We start from the raw sequence: 23,057 nt of genomic DNA, 5'->3' as shown, positions 1-23,057 counted from the left end.
AGAGGCTTATGCTAGGGTTCCGGATAATACCAAGCACTACTTTAAAGACAGTGTGCTGATCAATGGAGTGGATACTCCAGCTCTTAGGGATAGTGGGTGCAGTCGCACTGTAGTGGATTCTACCTTGGTAGACTCAGAGGAAGTTGCCAGAGCTACTCTGATGCCCACTAAGTTGGCTGACGGCCCCCTCCGTATGTTTCCAGTAATACCTGTAAATCTTACTTTAAATGGTACAGCAGTCAGGATTCCAGTGAGCATTCAGAGAAACGTCCCGGGAAAGGTCTTGTTGGGTAATGATCTCAGAGCTTTAGGGCTCGTAGGAGACACTGCCGAAAGACCCTACACACGGTCTCAAGCACGGGCAGCATTGGCCAAGTCCAATACGCCGCCCCAGCCGAAGGGGAAACCCAAGGCGAAAGGAGTCTACAAGTCAAGACGAGGGAAAGAGAATATTCCCCCGAGCTCGCCTACCACTGCGGTGGAGGAAGTTGGTCAATCGCCCGGGCCTGACGAGGAGGTGGCGATGCCTGAAGTATTCGACCCCAACGATCATCCTGAACTAAAAGACTTGTTAGTTGAAGGAGGTCCTGATAGGGACGAATTCAGTAAAGGCCAACGTGAGTGCCCATCTCTGGAAGGCCTAAGGAGACAGGCCTGCTCCCAGCTTGAGGGTGAACCTCCTGGGAAGCATAGGATATATTGGGAAGGTGGACTCCTGTATAGTGAGCCCACAGAGTCTACAGAAGGAGACCATAGGAGGTTGGTGGTTCCCCTTGCTGTTAGGCCTTTCCTCCTGCAGTTGGCGCATGAAGTTCCCCTTGCTGGTCACCTTGGTATGAAGAGGACCAAGCAAAGGTTATCCATGCACTTCTACTGGCCCAAGATGAGGGTGCAAGTAGAAAGTCACTGCAGGAGTTGTGCCTCCTGCCAGTTGTCTGGTAAGGTTGGCGCGACAATCCAAGCTCTGTTGGTACCGCTCCCAGTTGTGGGGGTACCATTTGAAAGGGTAGGGATTGACATCGTTGGTCCCCTTGACCCGCAAACATCCTCGGGCAATAGGTTTATCCTGGTGCTGGTCGACCATGCAACCAGGTATCCTGAGGCCATCCCATTGAAAACTGTAACTGCCAAGTCAGTTGCAAAAGCTTTACTCGGCATATTTACTAGGGTTGGCTTCCCTAAAGAAGTTGTGTCAGATCGTGGCAGCAACTTTATGTCGAAGTATATGCAGGCTATGTGGAAAGAATGTGGGGTCACCTACAAGTTCTCTTCTGCATACCACCCCCAGACCAATGGTCTGGTGGAACGTTTCAACAGAACGTTAAAGAGCATGATTGGGGCTCTGGAGGAGCCTCAGAGAAGAAAATGGGATCTTCTTTTACCATGCTTACTGTTTGCCTACCGAGAGGTACCACAGGAGGGTGTTGGCTTCAGCTCCTTCGAACTTCTGTTCGGTCATCCCGTACGGGGACCCTTAGCCATCGTCAAAGAGGGATGGGAGATGCCCACTCCCCCTGTTACTACCAACGTAGTTGATTATGTGCTAGGGCTCAGAAAACGGATGGTACTTCTGATGGTCTTGGCTAGTGATAAATTGAAGGCAGGGCAAGCGCTGGTGAAACATTGGTACGACCAGAAAGCTTCCCTCATCAACTTTACACCTGGTCAGCAAGTCCTGATCATGAATCCAATAAGGCCTCGAGCTTTACAGGACAAATGGTCAGGCCCTTACACAGTGGTGGAGCCCCTGTGTGAGGTCAACTATTTAGTGGACCTTGGAAGGCCTGGACAGGCTCCAAAAGTGTTTCACGTGAATAGGCTGAAGGCTTTCGTCCCAAGAGTCGAAATCGCAGCACTGCTACTGGCTTCAGACGTTGAGGAAGAGGAGTCTGAACCTCTTCCCGACCTGTTCCAAAGCGGTCCTTCAGATAGCTCCTTTGAGGGTGTCCGAGTGGCCCCTCACCTGACTTCTGATCAGCAGGCTGAGGTGAAAAGTTTGCTTAGGCAGTTTTCCCCCCTGTTTTCACAGTCGCCTGGTTTGACACCTTGGTGCAAACATCACATTGACACAGGAGACGGTGTACCTACCAAAAGTAGGGGATACAGGATGTCAGACAAAGTACGGTCTTATATTAAGACCGAGGTCAACAAGATGTTAGATCTTGGGGTGATTGAACCCTCTAGTAGTCCTTGGTCCAGCCCAGTGGTGTTGGTTCCAAAAGCAGGCACTTCTGAATTGAGGTTCTGCGTGGATTACAGGGCTCTGAATGCTGTCACCAAGACAGATGCCCACCCCTTGCCTCGAACAGATGAGCTGGTGGATACTTTGGGTGCCTCCAAGTACCTCAGCACGTTTGACCTCACTGCTGGCTATTGGCAAATAGCTTTAGCAGAACATGCCAAGGAGAAGACAGCATTTTCTACTCCAGACGGCCTTTACCAATTCCGGGTAATGCCGTTCGGGTTGAAGAATGCACCTGCCACTTTCCAGAGGCTTGTGAATCATGTGTTGAATGGGTTGGATGAATTCTGTCTTGCATATCTGGACGATATAGCAGTTTTCAGTGCCACCTGGGAAGACCATGTGAAACACCTCGGGATTGTGCTCCAGGCTCTTCAGAAAGCCCACTTGACCATAAAGGCTAGTAAATTCCAGATTGGACAAGGCTCAGTGGTTTACCTTGGACATGAAGTAGGTGGAGGGAGGATACAGCCTCTACCCAGTAAAGTACAAGCAGTACAAGACTGGCCTACCCCCACTACGCAAACCCAAGTGAGAGCCTTCTTAGGACTCACGGGGTATTATCGCAATTTTATGGCAGACTATGGCACCATAGCTGCTCCTCTGACTGCCCTCACAACTCCGAAGAAACCCAAGAAGGTAACTTGGACCGACGAGTGTGAGAAGGCCTTCAATGGCTTAAAAGACTCCTTGTGCCAGGCCCCTGTCCTTAGGGCCCCTGATTATCAAAGACCTTTTATCGTGCAGACGGATGCCTCTGACACTGGGATAGGAGCTGTACTATCACAAGTAAATGAGAAGGGTAAGGAACACCCTATCGGTTTTATTAGTCGCCAGCTTAAGGACAGAGAGCTCAGATGGTCCACGGTAGAGAAAGAATGTTTCTCTGTTGTGTGGGCCCTAAGGAAGCTGAGGCCCTACCTCTATGGGACCCACTTCACTGTGCAGACTGACCATAAGCCGTTAAAGTGGCTAATGAACATGAAGGGGGAGAATCCAAAGTTGCTTAGGTGGTCCATAAGTCTACAAGGCTTCGACTTCACTATTGAGCATAGGCCAGGTGTCCAACATAGCAATGCTGATGGGTTGTCCAGAATGTTTAACCGACCTGAACAAGAGACTCATCCAGGGGTGGATTAGTTCCCCCTGTCCATAGTCTGGGAGGGGCGAGTGTTAGGAAAGATTTCGTAATTGTAGGTAATTTTCCTTCCATGTGGCAACCCCTAAACTTTTTGCTGTTGTTTTTCACCTTGTTCTTGACTTTGCCAGAGAAGTGCAGCCTTCTGCCGCACTCCTCTGGGCTTTCGCTCCTTTTCTTATGGGGAAACTGACATGCCCTTAAGACAGTCAGTACCGGGGAACGCTGTTTCCCGTAGTTTCTTTTATCGTGTTGCGGCTTTAGTGCAACATGACACAAGAGGGCACTGTAAGCTAAGTTACAGCTCTCTTGGGTCTCTAGCCTTCTACAGGCCCTAGATACTCTTTTAGGATGGTATTTGATCGGTGCAAGTCATTCAGGGACTCGAATGGTGGCAGCGATCGTTTTGTTTATTTTGAGCTCCTTTTGGCGTTCTGAGCACGTTTTTCGCACTGAACCCAAAATGGTGGCCTGGCTCCCAAAATGGCCAGACCACGAGGCTCCTTTGTCTTGTCCACTGACCGTCTTGCTCCCTTCACCTTCCCCAGGTCGAGCGACCCGGGGCCTTCCTTATTTGGGCATGTACTTTCCCGCGAAACGTGGTTGCTTTCGCGGGCTTCTACATGTCGTTTGTGTGCCTCCAGGGTGTGGGCTGGGATGTCTGGTCCCAATACACATCCTGGGTGCCAGAGAGTCTAGGGTAGTGTGAATGCCTGGGACCACCGTGGTCCGTGATTGGTCCACGTATGGTGTGTGTGTTGATGAGCGGATCTCCCATTGGCTCACCTCCGTTTTGGCGCGAAGGGAACCGTGGATAAGAGGGGGCTGGAAACACCACTACCATGTCGATCTCCTGAGTTCTCACGAACGAAGGAATACAGGAGCCAAGTATCCTGCAACCAAGAGGCTGGACCGAGGAATCGCTGGTGACCCGCTGAAGGAATCCTCCTTTGCACTGCTGTCGTCCTGTGAAACCCTTTCCTCCTTGGATCGAACCAGAAGGCCTGTACTGGTGCTTTGACCTTTGGAATAGCAGGAACAGCTATTCCCGGCGACTTCATCATCTCCTGCCAAGTAAGCCTTCGGAAGTGTCTCTGGGCCATCCAGTTGACTGACCAGCTTACAAGGGAGTCCTGCTCTGTAACTGCCGCCAGGTTGTGTTGTATTCCGAGTCCTGGTCACTCTCCCACGCTTCGTACACTTGGCGTTCCCAAGTCTGAAGGGAGGAGTGTACATTTGGCTCGGATACACACGGCCGCTCCGTTGTCCTGCTGCGGCAACAAACTGTGCTGGTTTCGTCGATTGGGACGTCTTTTTTGCTCTACACGACTACAAGGCGTTCCCTGCTCTTCTGAACCTGCCAGCTGCTGAAACTAACGTGGAGAAGCCTGGGTCTGCTTGCTTCGGGGACCGGTGAGTAGTTTAGTTAGGATCTGGTCGCCCTCCTGCAGTCGCCCATTGCTTTTCCCCGCTGTGTAAAAACAGCACCCTTTTGTCCGTACTCGCGCTCTGCTTCTGCTCGCTGTGGAGGCTGCGCTTGAGTTGCGGAACCTGTTCTCCTTCTGCTGTGCACTAACCCGAACTGCCTGACTTCCTCCGAAGAGCTTCCCCTTTTGCCCGTTGGCACCGGCGTGGCAGGTACTTTGAGCACAAGGCTCCACTCTTCGCAGGGCTCGGACTTCCATCTAGTTAGGTGCCTCTGAAGGCGAACTGAGTCTAAAGCGTTATCGCACTGCCTGTTTTCCTTCCCTTGCAGGTGGACTACACATTTCGTGCTTATAACGCTAGCGACTGTTGTATTTGTATATATATTGTGTTGATATGGTATGTGTTGGTTTAATATTGTGATATTGTGATTTTCTCGCTACGGTCATTGTTTTAAAGGCCTTAAAATAAATGTGTATCTATTTTTGATATAACAACTGTTTGGAGTAGTTTGTAAGCGCTCTTGCTTTGTGTGCTCATTGCGGGTTTTCAGTCACCCTCACCCCTCTTGAGACCTAGTCTTGACCGCCGCGATCGCTACCTTGATTGGTCTGGCTCGTCCAGAGGTTACCCTGTTCCAAGTAATTAGGTTGGCCTTCTGAACTTCTGCGCCACCAGGACAGAGTTCAGAAATCCGTCTTAACAGTCACTTTAGACATAAAGAGTTTCTTAGGAGTAATAAAAGCTCTGAGTGAAGAATTACAGTGTTTGTGTTAGGTTTGCAGAACAGATGCACTCTTAGTCCAAATCAAAGACCACAGTTAATAGTCAAAGTATGTTCCAGCATCCTCTTCCCATTGCAGTTCAGATGACCACTTAGTATTAGGGATCTTTCTCCCTTTAGTATCTTGGTAGAAGCTTGAGGCTTTGACGATATCAAGAGATTTCATGAAACGTAGACTGGTAGAATCAACCACCAATTGGTTAGATTCACTTCTACTTCTGGCATCAAGAAAAGCATTAATTAAGTTGATGTATTGACTGAGAGGAAATCTTGGTAATGAAAATGTGTTTTTAAATTTTTATGCAGTAAGGATATCACATCCCATGATTATTTGATTAATAAACTTGACACCTTTATTAGTCTCACGTTTAAAAAAAAATAGGTTTATTTATAGTTATATTTTTATTACATCATATGAAAAAGGAAATCTTTTAAATAAGAGTAAGACCTTGTTTTAGAAAAGCCCATCTTGGAACCACTAAAGAGATATATTGTGTCCTTATTGTCAAATGTAAAATATATAAGGGCACCTGGCTATGCCCTGAAAAACCCAGGTGGCGTTGTTTTAATAGTCGTAGAGATCAGGGTGAGAGGTCACATATTGCATATATATTTCATGGAAACATATACTGTGTGTTGAAGAAGGGATTTGATCACAAAAAAGTATTTCAAACTTGTGTGTTTAATTCAAATCTTTTCTTAAAAACAAATGTGGTTATAGAGTGCCCAGAGACATTCAAAATTGTTTTTACAAAGCATAAAATACAGGTGGGCACAACCCAGTCAGATAGACTGGATTTGGATGAACAAAACACAAGTTTTGCTTACATACAATGACATATTGTGTTTCACACATACAATGTGAACACAGAAAAAACTTTCAGTGAACATAACAAAAGTATGGCAGTGCGTGGTATCGACACTGGAGCAGTGAATAAATCGTCGGCACTGTGGTTTTTCGGCCTAAAGTAAAGCTGTTCAATGAAGCTCGTGTGTGCAGGCCTTCATCAGGACGTGTGGATAGATGGTGGATCCAACTCCTGGGTTCTCTATCTTAGACAATAATGTGCTATGGTAAGTACGTTGATCCACTCTGACCTTGGTGGGATCTGGCGTGTAAATAGCCAAGAAAGGATAAATGGTTGTGACGGGGATTACTACCTCCTGATAGATCTAGTTCCTGTGAGTCTCGTCCGGGTATCTTGTTCCCGAAATGGTGGAAGAGAAAAGCTGTACACTGTATCAACAGTAAGCTCACAAAATATTGTAGAGGCAGAGAGAACAAGTCCTCTGGCCTGCATTGTCCGCTATGAATGCAAGAAAGAGCTGTCAAATGGCAAAACCAGAAACTTTTGAACCATCAACCAAGTAGGCAGATGTACGTCTTCACTAGGGGAAAAACTATTTTTGGCAAGTTTTAGAACAAAGGCTTTATGATAATTTTTAAGATTTGGAAACCCCTGCATCTGCGCAATTCATATGTAACGCTCACCTGATTCCCACGGAGGCGCTGGTCTTGGCAGGAAGGTGTCTGTGACTCGAAAAGTGATGTGCAGGACTCGATTGGCTTCTGGGGTCGAACCTCTTCGCACTGTGTGTCGAACTCGTAGGGTGAGGTTTCTGCAGGTGAAAGAATATGGGGGTTAATGGTCTGGGTTGTTGAATGTCCCTCTCTCTCTCTCTCTCTTCCTAGCTTCTCCGTAGAACCCCCAGGTCAACGTGCTCACCTTAAATAGGTGAATGCTGGACTCTCCATCTGCGTCTGGTGCAGGGTGCCGTTGCCAGTTCCTTCACTGGTGAAACATAGGCATCTTGAACTCAGAGGATCGTTACCGTCGTTAACTGCACGAGCAGTGAGTTTCCGGACACCTTTTTGGTCTTTATAGTCTTTAGGTGCGTGGCACGTTCATATTGAACAGGACTCTGTATAATGCTTTTCCCTTTTTGTCTTGCAGGACTCTTGAGATGGAAGATGGAGTGAAGCACCTGGAAATGCGTAAGTAAATGCAAGCACTCTAACTGTCTTTTTCCCTTGCAGCTTAGTTCGTGCTGAAGAGACGCCGGAGTATTTGCAGGCGTTCTATTGCGACGAGCGCGATGGGCGTAAGTAAATACCTGTCTAATGTCTCTTCTTTTGTCTTTCAGAAGTTGGGTTGCAGCGCCGGAGTCCGCGGAATGCCCGTAAGTAATAACAATGCTTTTGTCTTCACAGGCGGAGGTGCAGCGTGAAGAAATGGCCGCAGCCGATGGATCAGGTGAGTATGCACTGCGAGTAAAGGTTGCCTTGCTAACCTGTTGTTTCTTGTCTTTGCAGGTGCTGCTGTTGACTGGATACAGGAATGGTAAGTATAATTCTTGCAGGTTCAGGATCGAAAGAAGAAAGGCTGGAACAGACTCGGTGAGCGTTCTGCTGCAGATGCAGAATAACGCGAAGCACGTTTCATCTATCGGGTGTGGTTTAAATAGCCTTGGAGTGATGAGGCGTCTTCCTCCACGGCCCCGCCTAGGTAAGAAAAGAGTTCCAGTTCCAGAAGAGTTCCAGTGCTGTATCCAGGGAGTGGAGCTTGCCCCACCCAGGTAAGAAAGTAGTTCCTGTTCACAGAGGACTTCTAAGTGGCTGGTAAGTATGCAGCATGGTCTGCTGCAGGTAAGTCCACCCAAGCATCTTCACACATATTATGAGCCCGGCGCTTCCAGTGCCGGGACCGATGGTTTTGATGAGCCTGGTGCCACCGGCGCCAGGACAAGGTCCAAAAGGTCCCAGTGGGGACCGGCTGGTGCCTAGGATTAGGGTTAGGGGCCTGCTTCCAAGGACGTTGGGCTGGTCCTGGCTCCTTGGAAGCAGTGATCATGACAGCACCCCCCCTCAAGGCCCCTCCTAAGCGTGTCTTCTCCGGGGGTTTTGGCTTGTCGGGGTGATTCAGATGGAATTTCTTGACCAGACGAGGTGCGTGGACATATTCTGAGGGTTCCCAAGACCTTTCCTGGGGGCCGTATCCTTTCCAATCAACCAGATAATATAACTTAGATTTGGAGATTTTGGAGTCTAGGATGTTCTTTACTTCGAATTCAAGTTCTCCATCAACCAAAACAGGTTCTGGGAGTTCAGTCAATCGGGTTTCTGGTTGTACTGGTTTTAATAAGGAGACATGGAATACTGGATGTATTTTCATATGCGCAGGTAATTCCAATTTGACAGCCACCGGATTAACTATGGTAGAGATGAGATAGGGTCCAAGGTATCTCGGGATGAAGGTGCGGGGTCCTTTTAGAGGCAGGTGCTTAGTGGATAACCAGACCTGATCTCCTACTGCGTAGTGAGGGGCCTCTTTACGGTGTCGATCTGCTCCTTTTTTGAATCGAGCTTTAGCTCTTTGCAGATGGGCAGTGGCTTCCTTAAAAGCACGGGTGATCTCCGAGTGCAAGTGATCCACAGCAGATGTTTCGAATTCTTGGGGAGGATCCAGGTTAGAGGTTCTAGGATTGTGTCCGTATAATAGGAAGAAGGGAGTCTTCCCGGTTCCAGAATGAGTCGAATTGTTGTAAGCGTATTCAGCGATCCAAAGAATATCCTTCCAAGGGTTTTCAGTCTGTTGGAGCATGCAACGTAGATATTGCTCTAGAGTCTGATTTGTCCTCTCGGTTTGTCCGTCAGTTTGGGGATGGTGACTGGTTGAAAGTCTTACATCAATTTGGGCTAGACGACAGCAACTACGCCAAAAGTGGGAGATGAATTGACTTCCTCTATCGGAGACTAAAACCGAGGGAAAACCGTGTAACCGAACGATGTTTTCTAAGAATTCTCGGGCCAATACTGAAGCTGAAGGTAGGCCCTTCAGGGGAATGAAGTGAGCCATCTTGGAGAATAGATCCACGACTACTAAAATGGTATTATACCCTGAGCATGGAGGTAAGTCCGTGATGAAATCCATGGACAGGGTATGCCATGGACAGGGAGGAATGTCTAGAGGGTGTAATAGGCCGGCTGGTTTCTCCTTCTGACTTTTATTCTGGTCACACACACCGCAGGAGATTACAAATTCTCTAATATCCTTCTTCCATGATGGCCACCAGAAATGTCTTTTGATCTTTTCCATGGTTTTGGTAATGCCCGGGTGACCCTCCATTAGAGAGTCGTGATAACAGGAGATTACTTGTTTTTGTATTTTCTCACAGGGCAAGTACAATCGTCCTCGGAAATATGGTAGGTCTTGATCCACTGAGAATTCTTTTCCCTTTAATTGCCAGTCCTGCAAATCGGCCAGAGTTAGGAGTGATTTGACTGTAGTCTTGGTGTCTTCAAAGGATTGAGCGCTGACCAAACCCAAAATCCTTTGTTCTGGGATTATGGGTATTGGTTCTGGATTGGTCAAATGTTCATCTACTCCCATCCGGGAGAGGGCATCTGCTTTTCCGTTTTTACTGCCTGGTCGATAAGTAATTATAAAGTCAAAATCAGCCAGAAACAGAGCCCAGCGAAGCTGTCTGGAAGACTGAGCTTTGGCCGTCTTCAGATATTGTAAATTGCGGTGATCAGTCCTTACGGTGACTGTGTGTCTGGCTCCCAAAAGATAATGCCGCCAGGCTTTAAAGGCCGATCTGATAGCTAAAAGTTCCTTGTCTGTAATTGAATAGTTGATCTCGGGAGCCGAGAATTTGCGGGACCAAAAGGCTACAGGATGTAATTGGTGTGTGACCGGATCTCTTTGTGATAAAACTGCCCCCATAGCAAGACTAGAAGCATCCGTTTCCACGATGTAGGGGAGTTCTGGGCGAGGATGTTTTAGAACAGGTGCAGAAATGAATTTAGCTTTTAAGTCCTGAAAAGCTTGTTCTGCTTCAGTAGACCACTCAAAACGTTTGTTCTTCTTTAACAGAGCGGTGATGGGCTGGACTATCCGAGAGAATTCAGGAATGAATCTGCGGTAAAAGTTAGCGAAGCCTAACATGCTTTGAACTCCTTTTACCGAGGTTGGTGATGGCCACTTGATGATTGCATCAACTTTCTTTGAATCCATATGGACTCCGTTAGGTGACAATATGAATCCCAGGAACTCAACTTCAGTTACGTTGAAAACGCATTTTTCAAGCTTAGCAAAAAGGTTATGTTGACGCAATCTCTCGAGAACCTTTTTAACGTGTCTCTGATGTTCCTCTTCAGATGATGAATAGACAAGGATGTCATCAATGTAGACAACAACACACACATCTATGAGTTCTCTAAGGACATCGTTCATAAAATACTGGAAAGCGGCAGGAGCGTTACAAAGTCCAAAGGGCATCACTTGATATTCAAACAGCCCATACTTGGTGCGGAAGGCCGTCTTCCATTCATCGCCCTCTTTTATTCGTACCAAGTGGTAGGCTCCTCTGAGATCCAACTTTGTATATATACATGCGTCTTTGACTTGGTCCAGGAGTTCAGGGATCAAAGGTAACGGGTATCTGTTTTTAACGGTGATTTGATTCAGGGCGCGGTAATCTATACAAGTCCTAAGGTCTCCTTCCTTTTTCAGAACGAAGAACAAAGCCGATGAAGCTGGAGATTTTGAAGGACGAATAAACCCGTTAGCTAGGTATTGGTCCAGATATTGTCTGAGGTGAAGATTCTCTGGCTCGGTGAGGGCATAAATCCTACTGCAAGGAGGAGTTTTTCCGGGTATCAGATCTATTTGACAGTCGTAAGACCTATGAGGAGGCAGGGCGTTAGCTTGATCCTTCCGAAAGACATCTTGGAATTCCTGGTATTCGGGAGGTAATTTGGGAACCTCGGAAGAGATTGCCGCCAGTGAAACATCAGGCCGAGGATAACAAGTGGTAAAACATTCTGGAAACTGAACCGTCTTTGCTCGCCAATCGATCTGCGGATTGTGCTTCTCTAACCAAGGGATTCCCAGAATGATCTGGAACTGAGGGGCTTTGATCACATCGAACACGATTTTCTCCCGGTGTCCATCTTGGCTCACTAGCGTCACTTCTTGGGTGGCGTGCGTTACTGGTCCGGAGGCTATCTCCGTGCCATCCACTGTAGTAATGACGTCTTTTACTGCCTTAGGGACAAGGGGTACATTCATCCTTGATACCATTTCACGGTCCACATAATTACCGATTGCTTCGCTGTTGATGTAAGCTTCAATTGCATGCAAACGATCCGGACGTTCAGGACTAATGAGGACCATGGGCACCACGAAATGCGAGGTCACGGGACAGATCTTAACGCTCGGCAAGAGGACCTCTACACTTGCCGGGCTAGGTCGTTTCCCTGCTCAGAACTTGTGGTACAGCTATCTGCGGCTCCTACAGCCTTCTTAGCTGGTTTCACTGGACAGTCTCGAAGAAAGTGCCCTGAGTTCCCGCAATAGAGGCATAATTGCAGCTGTCTTCTTCTTTCCCGCTCCTTTTGGGTTAAAGGACCTTTCATGCCCCCTATTTGCATGGGTTCCACAGTGTCAGCTCCCTTAGTAGAGGTCTGTGGTTTAAAAAACACTCGGGTATCAAATTTAGAACGATCAGCCTTCCTGTTCTGTAATCTGTGGTCCAATTGGACAACTAAGTCAATATAGTCTGAGCATTCTTGTGGAGGGTTCACAACTTGAGCTAACACATCCTTGAGCTCTCCACGCAGGCCTCTGTAGAAAAGCGTTATTCTCTTATCCTCGGGCCATTGAGTTTCCACTATAAGTCTGTTGAATGAGGCTATATAAGTCAAGAGGTCTTGATTACCCTGTCGTAATGAAAGAAGTTCATTGTCCAAGGCCTGCCCTTGTGCATGTCTTGCGAACAGTTTCTCCATGCTGGACTGGAAGGCCTGGAAATCATGTAAAACCGGATCATCCTGGGTGACTAAAGGGATCGACCAATCTGCGGCGCTGCCACTGAGATAAGAAAGCACGAAAGCCACCTTGGTCTGGTCTGTTGGGAATGCAGCTGGTCGACATAAGAAGTGTAGGCGGCACTGGTTGATGAACACTGCAAATTTCTTTGGGTCACCAGAAAAGCGTTCGGGCGGAGCCAAGGGCACATTACCGGGTAGATTGATTTGCACTGGATTTAAAGATGATGCAGAAGGATAACTTCCTCCTGGAGCGGGCAGAGGTGTCTGTCCTGCCTGCGTTTGTAGCAATTGCCTAGCGAGGTCCTCTGTTCGCTCCTTGGAAATGATCAGTTCTCTTCTTAGAGAGTTTGTTTCCTGACGAGCTGCATGTACTTCTGCTCTTAATTCCCCGAGCAACTGGGCTAATTGATCAGTGTCTGAGGTTTCCATTGCGCCTGGGTAGGAGTTTTGCGGTGGGCTTCGCGTTCTGTAACGCTCACCTGATTCCCACGGAGGCGCTGGTCTTGGCAGGAAGGTGTCTGTGACTTGAAAAGTGATGTGCAGGACTCGATTGGCTTCTGGGGTCAAACCTCTTCGCACTGTGTGGCGAACTCGTAGGGTGAGGTTTCTGCAGGTGAAAGAATATGGGGGTTAATGGTCTGGGTTGTTGAATGTCCCTCTCTCTCTTCCTAGCTTCTCCGTAGAACCCCCAGGTCAACGTGCTCACCTTAAATAGGTGAATGCTGGACTCTCCATCTGCGTCTGGTGCAGGGTGCCGTTGCCAGTTCCTTCACTGGTGAAACATAGGCCTCTTGAACTCAGAGGATCGTTACCGTCGTTAACTGCACGAGCGGTGAGTTTCCGGACACCTTTTTGGTCTTTATAGTCTTTAGGTGCGTGGCACGTTAATATTGAACAGGACTCTGTATAATGCTTTTCCCTTTTTGTCTTGCAGGACTCTTGAGATGGAAGATGGAGTGAAGCACCTGGAAATGCGTAAGTAAATGCAAGCGCTCTGTCTTTTTCCCTTGCAGCTTAGTTTGTGCTGAAGAGACGCCGGAGTATTTGCAGGCGTTCTATTGCGACGAGCGCGATGGGCGTAAGTAAATACCTGTCCAATGTCTCTTCTTTTGTCTTTCAGAAGTTGGTTTGCAGCGCCGGAGTCCGCGGAATGCCCGTAAGTAATAACAATGCTTTTGTCTTCAAAGGCGGCGATGCAGCGTGAAGAAATCCGGAATTCGCGGAGTGCCGGTAAGTAATAACAATGCTTTTGTCTTCACAGGCGGAGGTGCAGTGTGAAGAAATGGCCGCAGCCGATGGATCAGGTGAGTAAGCACTGCGAGTAAAGGTTGCCTTGCTAACCTGTTGTTTCTTGTCTTTGCTGGTGCTGCTGTTGACTGGATACAGGAATGGTAAGTATAATTCTTGCAGGTTCAGGATCGAAAGAAGAAAGGCTGGAACAGACTCGGTGAGCGTTCTGCTGCAGATGCAGAGTAACGCGAAGCACGTTTCATCTATCGGGTGTGGTTTAAATAGCCTTGGAGTGATGAGGCGTCTTCCTCCACGGCCCCGCCTAGGTAAGAAAAGAGTTCCAGTTCCAGAAGAGTTCCAGTGCTGTATCCAGGGAGTGGAGCTTGCCCCACCCAGGTAAGAAAGTAGTTCCTGTTCACAGAGGACTTCTAAGTGGCTGGTAAGTAAGCAGCATGGTCTGCTGCAGGTAAGTCCACCCAAGCATCTTCACACATATTATGAGCCCGGCGCTTCCAGTGCCGGGACCGATGGTTTTGATGAGCCTGGTGCCACCGGCACCAGGACAAGGTCCAAAAGGTCCCAGTGGGGACTGGCTGGTGCCTAGTATTAGGGTTAGGGGCCTGCTTCCAAGGACGTTGGGCTGGTCCTGGCTCCTTGGAAGCAGTGATCATGACACCATATGAGTTTTTAAGTTTACTACAGGCAATCCTTTACTTTTTCTTAGGACCCTCCAAAGGACGTCAATGAGTATCTTTTTAATAGACTTTAAAAAAGAAGCTGGTAGATGGATATGGAACAATTGTAAATGGTATTGAATCACAGGCAAGAACATCAAATTGATGATGGCTTCTAATCTTCCCCTTCCATGATAAATATAAGGGGGACTTATTCATTTAATTTTAATTGCAGATTTTGTAGATGTATCATGACCACTTGAGTAGGTGAAGAGGTAATAGAAATACCCAGCTATTTAAGGGAGACTAAATTCCAGCTGAGGCAAAAATGTGTAAAATTATCTTTTATACAATATACATTAAGCAGAAGTATTTCAGATGTATCTTTATTTAACTTATACCCCAAGAAACGAGAGAATAGGTCAATAGTGTCTATTTAATGAGGAAGTGTGTTGCTCTGGTTTTCTAGAAAGATTAATATGTCAACAGCATAGGCCGCAAGTTTAAATTCAGAGCTACCACAGTAAATTCCTACAATATCTTTATTCCTTTGTATTAATTCTGATAAAGGTTCAAGGGACAAATAAAATAGGGGCAAGGGGACAACCTTGCCTTGTACCTCTATGAAGGGAAAACGGGGAGAAAATTGACAGTTTGTAAAAATGGATGCTTTAGGGTCAGAATATAGAAGTTTGGCCAGTTGTATAAAGCCATCACCAATTCCATGCCACTTTAAGGCTTGGAAACGAAAATCCCACTCAACATGGTCAAATGCTTTTTCTGCATCAAGTGCTACTGCCATATAAGAGTTTGTTGGATTATTCTTTTTGTTTATACAATGAATACAATTCATAAAAAGTCTACTATTAGCTGAAATTATTCTCCCTTTAACAAATCCTATCTGATCGGACTTAACTAATTTATACATGAAGGATTCTATTCTCTTGGCTAAATGTTTTGCAAAGATTTTAGTCGGAATTAATCAACGAGATTGGCCTATATTTTTTGGGTAGTTCATTATCTTTGTTATGTTTAGGAAAAAGAACGAAAAGAGCTTCGGTAAAGCTTCGGTAAAGGAACCCGAGGACTTGGCAACCTTAGAAAATAATTGGTATAAGTATTCTAGTTTTGGTAAGGATTCTAGTTTTGGTGAGAGAGTGGGAGAAAAAGGCTCTGAAATGCCCATAAAAAAACAATCAGGAGCTTTACCTTTCTTAAGATCACTAATATCCCTGATGATTTCATTAATGTGGATAGGGGTATTAAGGATACTTAAATCAATGTTTACTGGATGGTTGTGTTTTAAATGATCGAAAAATTGTTAGTCAATATTACAGTGCATGTTCTCTGAGGAATACCATCTTTCATAACATTTGGCAAAGACATTCAAAATATCTGGATCAGAGATCATTACTTTCATTTTTAACAGCTGAGATTCTAGATCTTTTTTTAACTTTGAGATATGAGGCTAGAGCTTTGCCTGCTTTATTAGATGATTGATAGATTTTGGCTTTAAACTTTACTAGAACACCAGAGGCTAGTTATGTTTGTTTTTTATGAATAGAAAAATGATGAGCAAGAATGTGTTGAAAGAGAGCATCATTTGCTGTAGATCAGTATTTCTTCTCCAAATTCCGCAGTTGACCATGAAAGGCATCTAGATCTTTTTTTGCTTCCTTCTTTCTCTCAGCTACTTAAGATATATGTCCCCAGAGGGCCGCTTTATAGGCATCCCAGTTAATGTAGGGGAAGTATCATCTCGATTGATTTGAAAGAAAAAATTGTGAAAATCAAGAAACGATTTTTCAACGTTAATGTCCTGGAGTAGTGGGTTGTTGAATCTCCATCTTTTAGTGCCATTTATAACGCATCCCAATTCAGTGTTGGTTATCACTGGAGAATGTTCTGAAACAACTGAACATTCAATAGTGGAATCAATTATTGAAGGTACTAAAGACTTGGCAACACAAACATAATCAATACGAGAGAATTAGTTATGTGGGAGGGAAAGAAATGTAAAGTCTAAATCTGTAGGATGTGAGAATCTCCATGATTCAACAACTCCAACTTCCGTTAAACAACTTGTAAATTCCTTGTGTGATTTACTATTTTTAAATTGACATGGAGATCTTCTATCTAAAAGAAGGATCAATAATATTATTAAAGTCCCCATGTGATATCAGATTAGGAAGGTCAGCATGTTGGATCATTCGTTTCAAGTCTCGCCAGAAACTGGCATCTGGATTTGTATGCCCATAGACATTAAGGATCGAAAATATTTGAGAATCAATTGATAGTTTAGTTAAGACCCATCTGCCTTTGGTATCTGTATCTTTATGTAGGATCTGGTGATGAGTAGTTTTTTTAATCAAGATTGCCTCACCCTAATGTTTATCATCTGCTTGACTAGCTAATACCTCGCCTACCCAATACTTTTTTTATTTCATGGATTATTGTAATGTTAAATGGGTTTCTTGTAAGCATGCAATAGTTGGCTTAAATCTATTTATGTAGCTAGAACCATGTCTCTTTATTGGATTTTTAAGACCCTTAAAATTCCATGTCATACACATTAAAGTCATAGTTTAAAACAAGATAATTTTAACAGTGAATATGGTCCGATAGCACAGCGAGTAGAGCGCTCGCTTTGACATCTGTGCAGAGCCTCCTGACACAGGTTTGAATCCCGACAGGGCCAAACTCAGCCTTTCATCCTTCCGAGGTCGCTAAATGAGCACCACACACCGTGGGTAATAATAAGCAGCGCTCAGATACCTGAGGGTTCGTAGCGGTTCATAGCGCTATATAAATGCTAAATTATTATTATTATATATACTTACAAATTGTTCCGAATCAAGAATCCTCATGCATATGCAGTAATTGACATATATCAAAGCCAATTTGATGTTTAGGTTGCCAAAACAATAAACAAAAAAGAGAAAAAAACAAAACGAGCAAGCATTGAAACATCTGATAACAGGGTGTTAAGAAATAAACATTTAAAGCATCATAATGTTCATGATAAATCCAACCAACATGTAAGAACAAGTAAGGAAGACAAAAAGCTGAAAGGACAGAATCGCATCCCAGAGGACAAAATGACAAGCCAAACAAGATAGGTTGCCCACTCCAAAATAGTCATTAAACTTGACAATTCCAGATTAAACTTAAGTTTCTTATTGAAATGAAGCATCAGATGGATACAGAGAAAGTGAAGATGGCATATCATTTATGGCGATTGGTACCAGTATCCACTGCTGCCATCTTTTGAAGTCTTATGAAGTTCTTTGAGTCGGTTGGATCCTCAAATGAAGATGTTTTGCCCTTCAAGGTGACATTAAAGTTAGATGGGTGGAACAGGCTATATCTCGCATTCATTTGTTTGAGCGCTTGATGATAGGAAAGTAACCCTTTTCATCCTCTGGGCTGTAGTTTTAGACCCATCCTATGAGATGAAAATCCTGTGACCATTCCAAAACAGTTCTCTATTCCTTTAGCTTTCTGTAAGATCAGCTGAAGCTGCATATATTCGAGAAGTGTAAACATTATTGTTCTAGGCGCATTTTTCTTGGCCAACTCTGCTTTTCTGGGCCCTACTTTATGTGCCCTTTGTATATTGAGAGCAATGGACGAATGCAAACAAAGGATATTGGGGAAAGTTTTCTTGAGAAACAGAGCGACGTCTCCTTCAACTACCTCTGGAAAACCAAAAACGCAGGGGTTATTTCTACGATTTTCTTTTTTCCAAATCATTTGGTTTCTGAAGCATATGGATTGGTTTTTCCATATGAGCAACTCGAGTGGTAATATCTTCGACCACACAAATGCTTCTCTCAACCTCTTCTATCCTACTTTCTAAGTTTGCCCAGCGTTCATCCATTTGTTGGAGTTTGGCATTAGTGATTTCCATAAAGGGTTTGAGTGTCGGTATTTCCACCAAGATAGTTTCCATATTTGATTCTAATATTTGTTAAAGTGGCCGCCATCAGCGCCGATGTCTTTTTATTAGCAGTGGATTTAGCTTGACCTTTTAATATGGCCATGCTGAGTGGCAAATTAGATCAGCAAGGGGATATTTGTATTACTCTGAAAACCCCTCCATTTCCTGATAATGTTGTGGTTAAATGTTAGTTACAGCTAGTCCCCCATAGAATGTTTTTAAAAAGAGGCAAAACAATTACAACATGTCATAAGGAAATCAGCACCTCGTGGAAAAAAAAAACATGCAGAGTGCCAAAAATGAAAATGATCTTTTCCACAAGAAAATGTATGTATTATTTGGCAGCTTTCAAATTAGTGAATAATATTTATTACTCATTGAGAGATAACATGCCAAAACCATATAATAAAAATATGCAATGAAAATTCCAGAGTGCAGCTTTCGGAAAATGGGTTACAAAATACTGCAAAAGTCATCATTAAACATAAGGCGTTACTTTAAATGAGGCTGCTGGTGTTATTGAAGAACACTGTGCCTCCAGAAAAGCAGACTACGCCAAACGTCCGACGCGACCCGAAGTCCCTGACTGGAAATGCGGTGCTCCTCCTACCCTACTCCTCTACGTTGGGCCTTTTCTTCGCTTCAGGCAAAATTGCAGATTGGGGCCTGAGGGAAGCTCCCGTTCGCTGAGGGGATCGCTCAATAAGTTAAGTTATGTGAAAGTGTTAGAAAATACGATTAGACTCATCTGGAATAGTATTAGCAAAAGTAGCGGCAGCTCCGTATTAGGCTGCCATTCCATGGAGCGCGTAGCCACGCCCCCCGCTTCCCTTCTTTTTGATAAGTCGGTTGGCTCCATGGAACACCTTCTAGTTCCTTGGTCTCTTGGTCACTTCCAAGAGATGCAGTCATCTCCCCAAAAAAGCTCTCTTTGGTCAGCTGGTTCAGCTATAAAGGAGTTTGGCAGCCACTCTACGTACAATGAACATGGGTCAATACTGTACTCTTCAGAGGAGCAATATCCATTTTCATATCCACCTTTGTCCAACCCACAAGGGCAGTCCAGCACCAAAATGCTTGCCAACTCTCATCTGAACAAGAGTACCATCAGCAACCCCAGACACGTGTTTCGGCCTAGTCGGCATCATCAGTGAGGTGAAGCTGAGCCTCTCTAAGAAACAGCGAGCAAGGGTCCACGTCTGGATTACCCTGGGTTACTTGCAGTGAAGCCCCAAGTTTGACAGTTACAAAGGAGTGTGGGAGCCCCTCTACTGACAACAAACATGGGTCAAATACTCTTGTTCTATGGCATTTCTTCAGCTGTTTAAATTTCCGTGCTGTGGGTAAGCGCTCAAAACCACTAGAGCACGGCTTGTGCTCTTGGCCTTGGGTGATCTGTATTACTGGATCCCGCTTCCTCGTCCCAGTATTCTCGTGCTTATGGGAATGGAAGTCCATTCTTGATGACTTGCATATGGAGTTTGGGCAAACTTTCTTAGTGGCTTTCAAAGGCAAATCGGTATTTGATGGTTTGTATAAAGATCTGGTGAAAAGGTTTTCAACACTTATCCTGGGTGGATAAGGGGAGGTGTAACAATACAACATTAAGGGATTAGGTATGGGTGGGATATCCTCAGAAGAAAAGGGGCAATACCATGTCTGTGATAATGTCATGACACTTCCCTGCACGTTGTCTCTCTCCCCCCGCCCCCGTGCCAATGTGATCTCCCACATATAGCCGCAGTGGCTGCCGTCCCCTGGCCACATGAGATGTCACCGCTGGGAAAGGACTGATGACACATCAGATTCAACACGCCACATAAACCGAAGAGGTTCAGTCTTTCTGAAGTCGAGAACGTTATTAGACTTTCTAAGGTTTTGCAGGAGTGCATTCCAAAGTTTGGTGACATCGTTTTTCCTCCTCCAAATAGCATTGTGAATTCTTTAATTTGCGACTTCTCCCGGTAATATCACGGGAATCACTCACATTGAGACCAACAAAGGCGACTTTTCTTTTCTGAAAAGACTCTCAGCCTCTCTAATACAAAGCACCAAGGCTGATATATGCGTGTATATATATATATAAAGGTTTTACGGAACAGGGGGGGCACCCCCATGTCTCCAGTCGACTATTTTAAACGACTGGATGGATTTACCCCAAGCCAGTCAAGGAAATTAAGTCAATGCTTTGCACTTAGATTGTTTCTTATTTGGTCCAAATCTGCCCAGCGTTTTACACGCTATGGCTGTTAAGAACCTACACTTTTTCCATGTGGGAAAATTAATGCGTGTAGGCTTGAAACTGTTTTTTTGTTTAATTTTTTAACACATTGTTCCCAAAATGTCCAGTTTGCGGGGTTCCTTGACCAACCTTGGTTTAGAAAATGTCATCCAAATCCATGCAGCAAGTCAAATTTTATTAGCCTCCCTCAACCTCTGCCGCGAAACACCACGACCGATATAAAGGTTTTAAGACGCAGGGGGCACCCTATTCTCTGTTGAGTACTTTAAAATTACTGGATGCGTTTACCACAAACCAGTCAAGGAAATTAAGTCAACGCTTTGTGCCCAAATTGTTGCTTATTTGGTCCAAATGTGCCAAGCGGTTCTAATGCTATGGCTGTTCATAAACTGCCCTTTTTCTGTATGGGAAAATGATTACGAGCAGGCTGAAAACAGCATTTGTTGTTTTCTTAATAACTTTGACATTTTCTAACGAATTTATTTGTAAAATGACAAACAAATCCACCCAGCAAGTCAAATGTTACTAGCCTCGCTCAGCCTGCTAAATTGTCTGCATAATTGTCTGCAAAATTTTAGACAAATTCATTATATGAGTTAAGTTATTAACAATGCTTGTTTTTGATTTCCTATGGATCTCATCAATCACCTTTTATAGATCTTCCCAGTCTACAAAAGCCTTATCTTTAGGATTGCATTAAATGTACAAAGGCATTATGCCCCGTAATCTCCGGAGTCAATTTAGGGGCATAAGCTCTCTGTGATCAGAGATTGCTGTCAGGTATTTCAACCTGAATCTCTCCTTCCCCGATAACATGGTTACTCATTATGTGGCCCTACAGATGCTTTGGACTTGGGCTCTTATGAATCGAAGGAAGCCTAATCAGTGGTGAAGGATCATGGGTGTTGTTGTCCAAAACATCTGACAGGCCTCATAAATAGTGACCATGCCATAGTGCCTATGAATAATCCCTGAATCTGTGAATGTATTGTACTAGGCACAATTATGATTTTTTGTGTTATTATTGGTATATTTATTTAATGCAGATCTTGCTTTGGGAAGTAGCTCTCCTACTTGTCCCAGTTAAATTTACATCAAAATGTTTTCCAAGAGACTCAATGGATCAATTTCAGTTTCATAATCGAAGACACAGAAAAGAAAACGCAAAGGAGAATGTGGGGCCGGTTTCCTTACCTATCTCAAAAATGTGTGGCTTAGGTCAAAAGCAATCGATTACTGCGAAATCACTTGGAAACTGTAACAAGTCCGAGGCCTCATTATTTTCAGGAATGATAAATATTGATGCTTGGTAAAGACATGCAGGAAAAATACCTATCATTAGCATTCAAAATGAACAATAGCAAGACTTTGGCTAAACGAGGGCCCTACATCAATCTAAAGATGGGGTTTAGGCTGATGAGGCAGTGGGCCTGTAGGTGACTAAGTTGCGGCCGTGGATGCAGGGCAGTGCTAGCTGTGACGCAAGGAGATCCATAAATATGGCACAATAATATGGATACAGTAACAACAGTCTAATAAGGTAGACTGCTAAGGTTGCACTTTGGAGGACACGGAGAAGAGGCGGCACAGAGCGTTGCAGGCCAGGAATACAGGTTGCAAAGCATGCAGTGGGTGACCTGTGAAATCTGACTGCTTTTTCCATTTACTTACGGTGCGATTTATTGGGTTTCCAAAGTGAGGTACAATACCAAATAAGCCAGTAAAAAAATAACCTTGCAGGTGTTCTAATTTTATTAGGACTGAACACGTTTTTTGGTTTCTATGTTTCGACCTGCAATCTGTATTTCAAGTTGGTCTGAGGAAGGGCCCGATGTTGGCCTTAAAAAATGTGTCCTCCTAATAAAGGTGTCTTTTTCAAGATCCAATTGTTCCTTTTTGCTTTTTTTCCCAAAATAATTGTTTTGCGGGGGGACTCTTTTCAACTGTATACATTCATGTGGGCAGGTCAGCACTTACTGTGTTATATGTGGAAAACAAACGTGATTGAAATCCCTGGAATCTATTAAAAAAAAAAAACATAAAGGTTGTTCTGATGACAGCAAATGTGTTCTGTGTTTGCAGGCAAGGATCTGTCTTGTCGCAGCGACACAGATTTGGCCTGTATTTTCGGGAAGCGGCCGAAGAGTAAGAAGCAGATTGAGGTGAGTCCTCCTTTTTTACTGTTAATCAGGAAGTTGATGCAGCTTGTTGTTGTTTTACAAACATGAAATGATGAGGTTGGCACAAAGAAATTGCATTGCTTTTTCCTTTGTTAAAACCTGTGACAATGCCATCCTTCACATTGGAGACTGCAGTCCCATATCATTGCGTGTGTGCAGTCTTTAGTCTTTGATTCTGTGGTCCTGCGCTCTACAGATTGGTCACTTTAATAAAGTGACCATTCGCTGCGCTGGGTCCTCCCTGATGCAGCAGCGCCATTCTGCAGTTTCTCTGAGCGGGCTCGGAAACGCTGGGGCTAAGGGGAGCTTCAGGATGAGGACGAGGATGCTGCTGCTTGTCTGCGTCTTGCTAACCACCCCTCCCCCC

The 23,057-nt window shown here is 44.8% G+C and overlaps 1 protein-coding gene across 2 annotated transcripts in view; it reads left to right on the top strand.

Annotated features, from left to right (window-relative positions):
- PINX1 (PIN2 (TERF1) interacting telomerase inhibitor 1) overlaps nt 1-23,057 on the top strand; it is a 1,062,731-nt gene that overhangs the window by 576,191 nt on the left and 463,483 nt on the right. For both annotated transcript variants that reach the window (XM_069605727.1, XM_069605725.1), the window contains one exon: nt 22,593-22,672. In XM_069605727.1, the coding sequence (XP_069461828.1) occupies nt 22,593-22,672 (80 nt within the window). The remainder of the gene's footprint in view (nt 1-22,592; nt 22,673-23,057) is intronic.

Source organism: Ambystoma mexicanum, chromosome 4p (genome assembly GCF_040938575.1).
Source record: "Ambystoma mexicanum isolate Mex_15411 chromosome 4p, UKY_AmexF1_1, whole genome shotgun sequence".
In the NCBI taxonomy this organism is placed as follows: Eukaryota; Metazoa; Chordata; class Amphibia; order Caudata; family Ambystomatidae; genus Ambystoma; species Ambystoma mexicanum.
The sequence above is the reverse complement of the archived record's forward strand: the minus strand, read 5'-3'. Positions and strand labels throughout refer to the sequence as shown.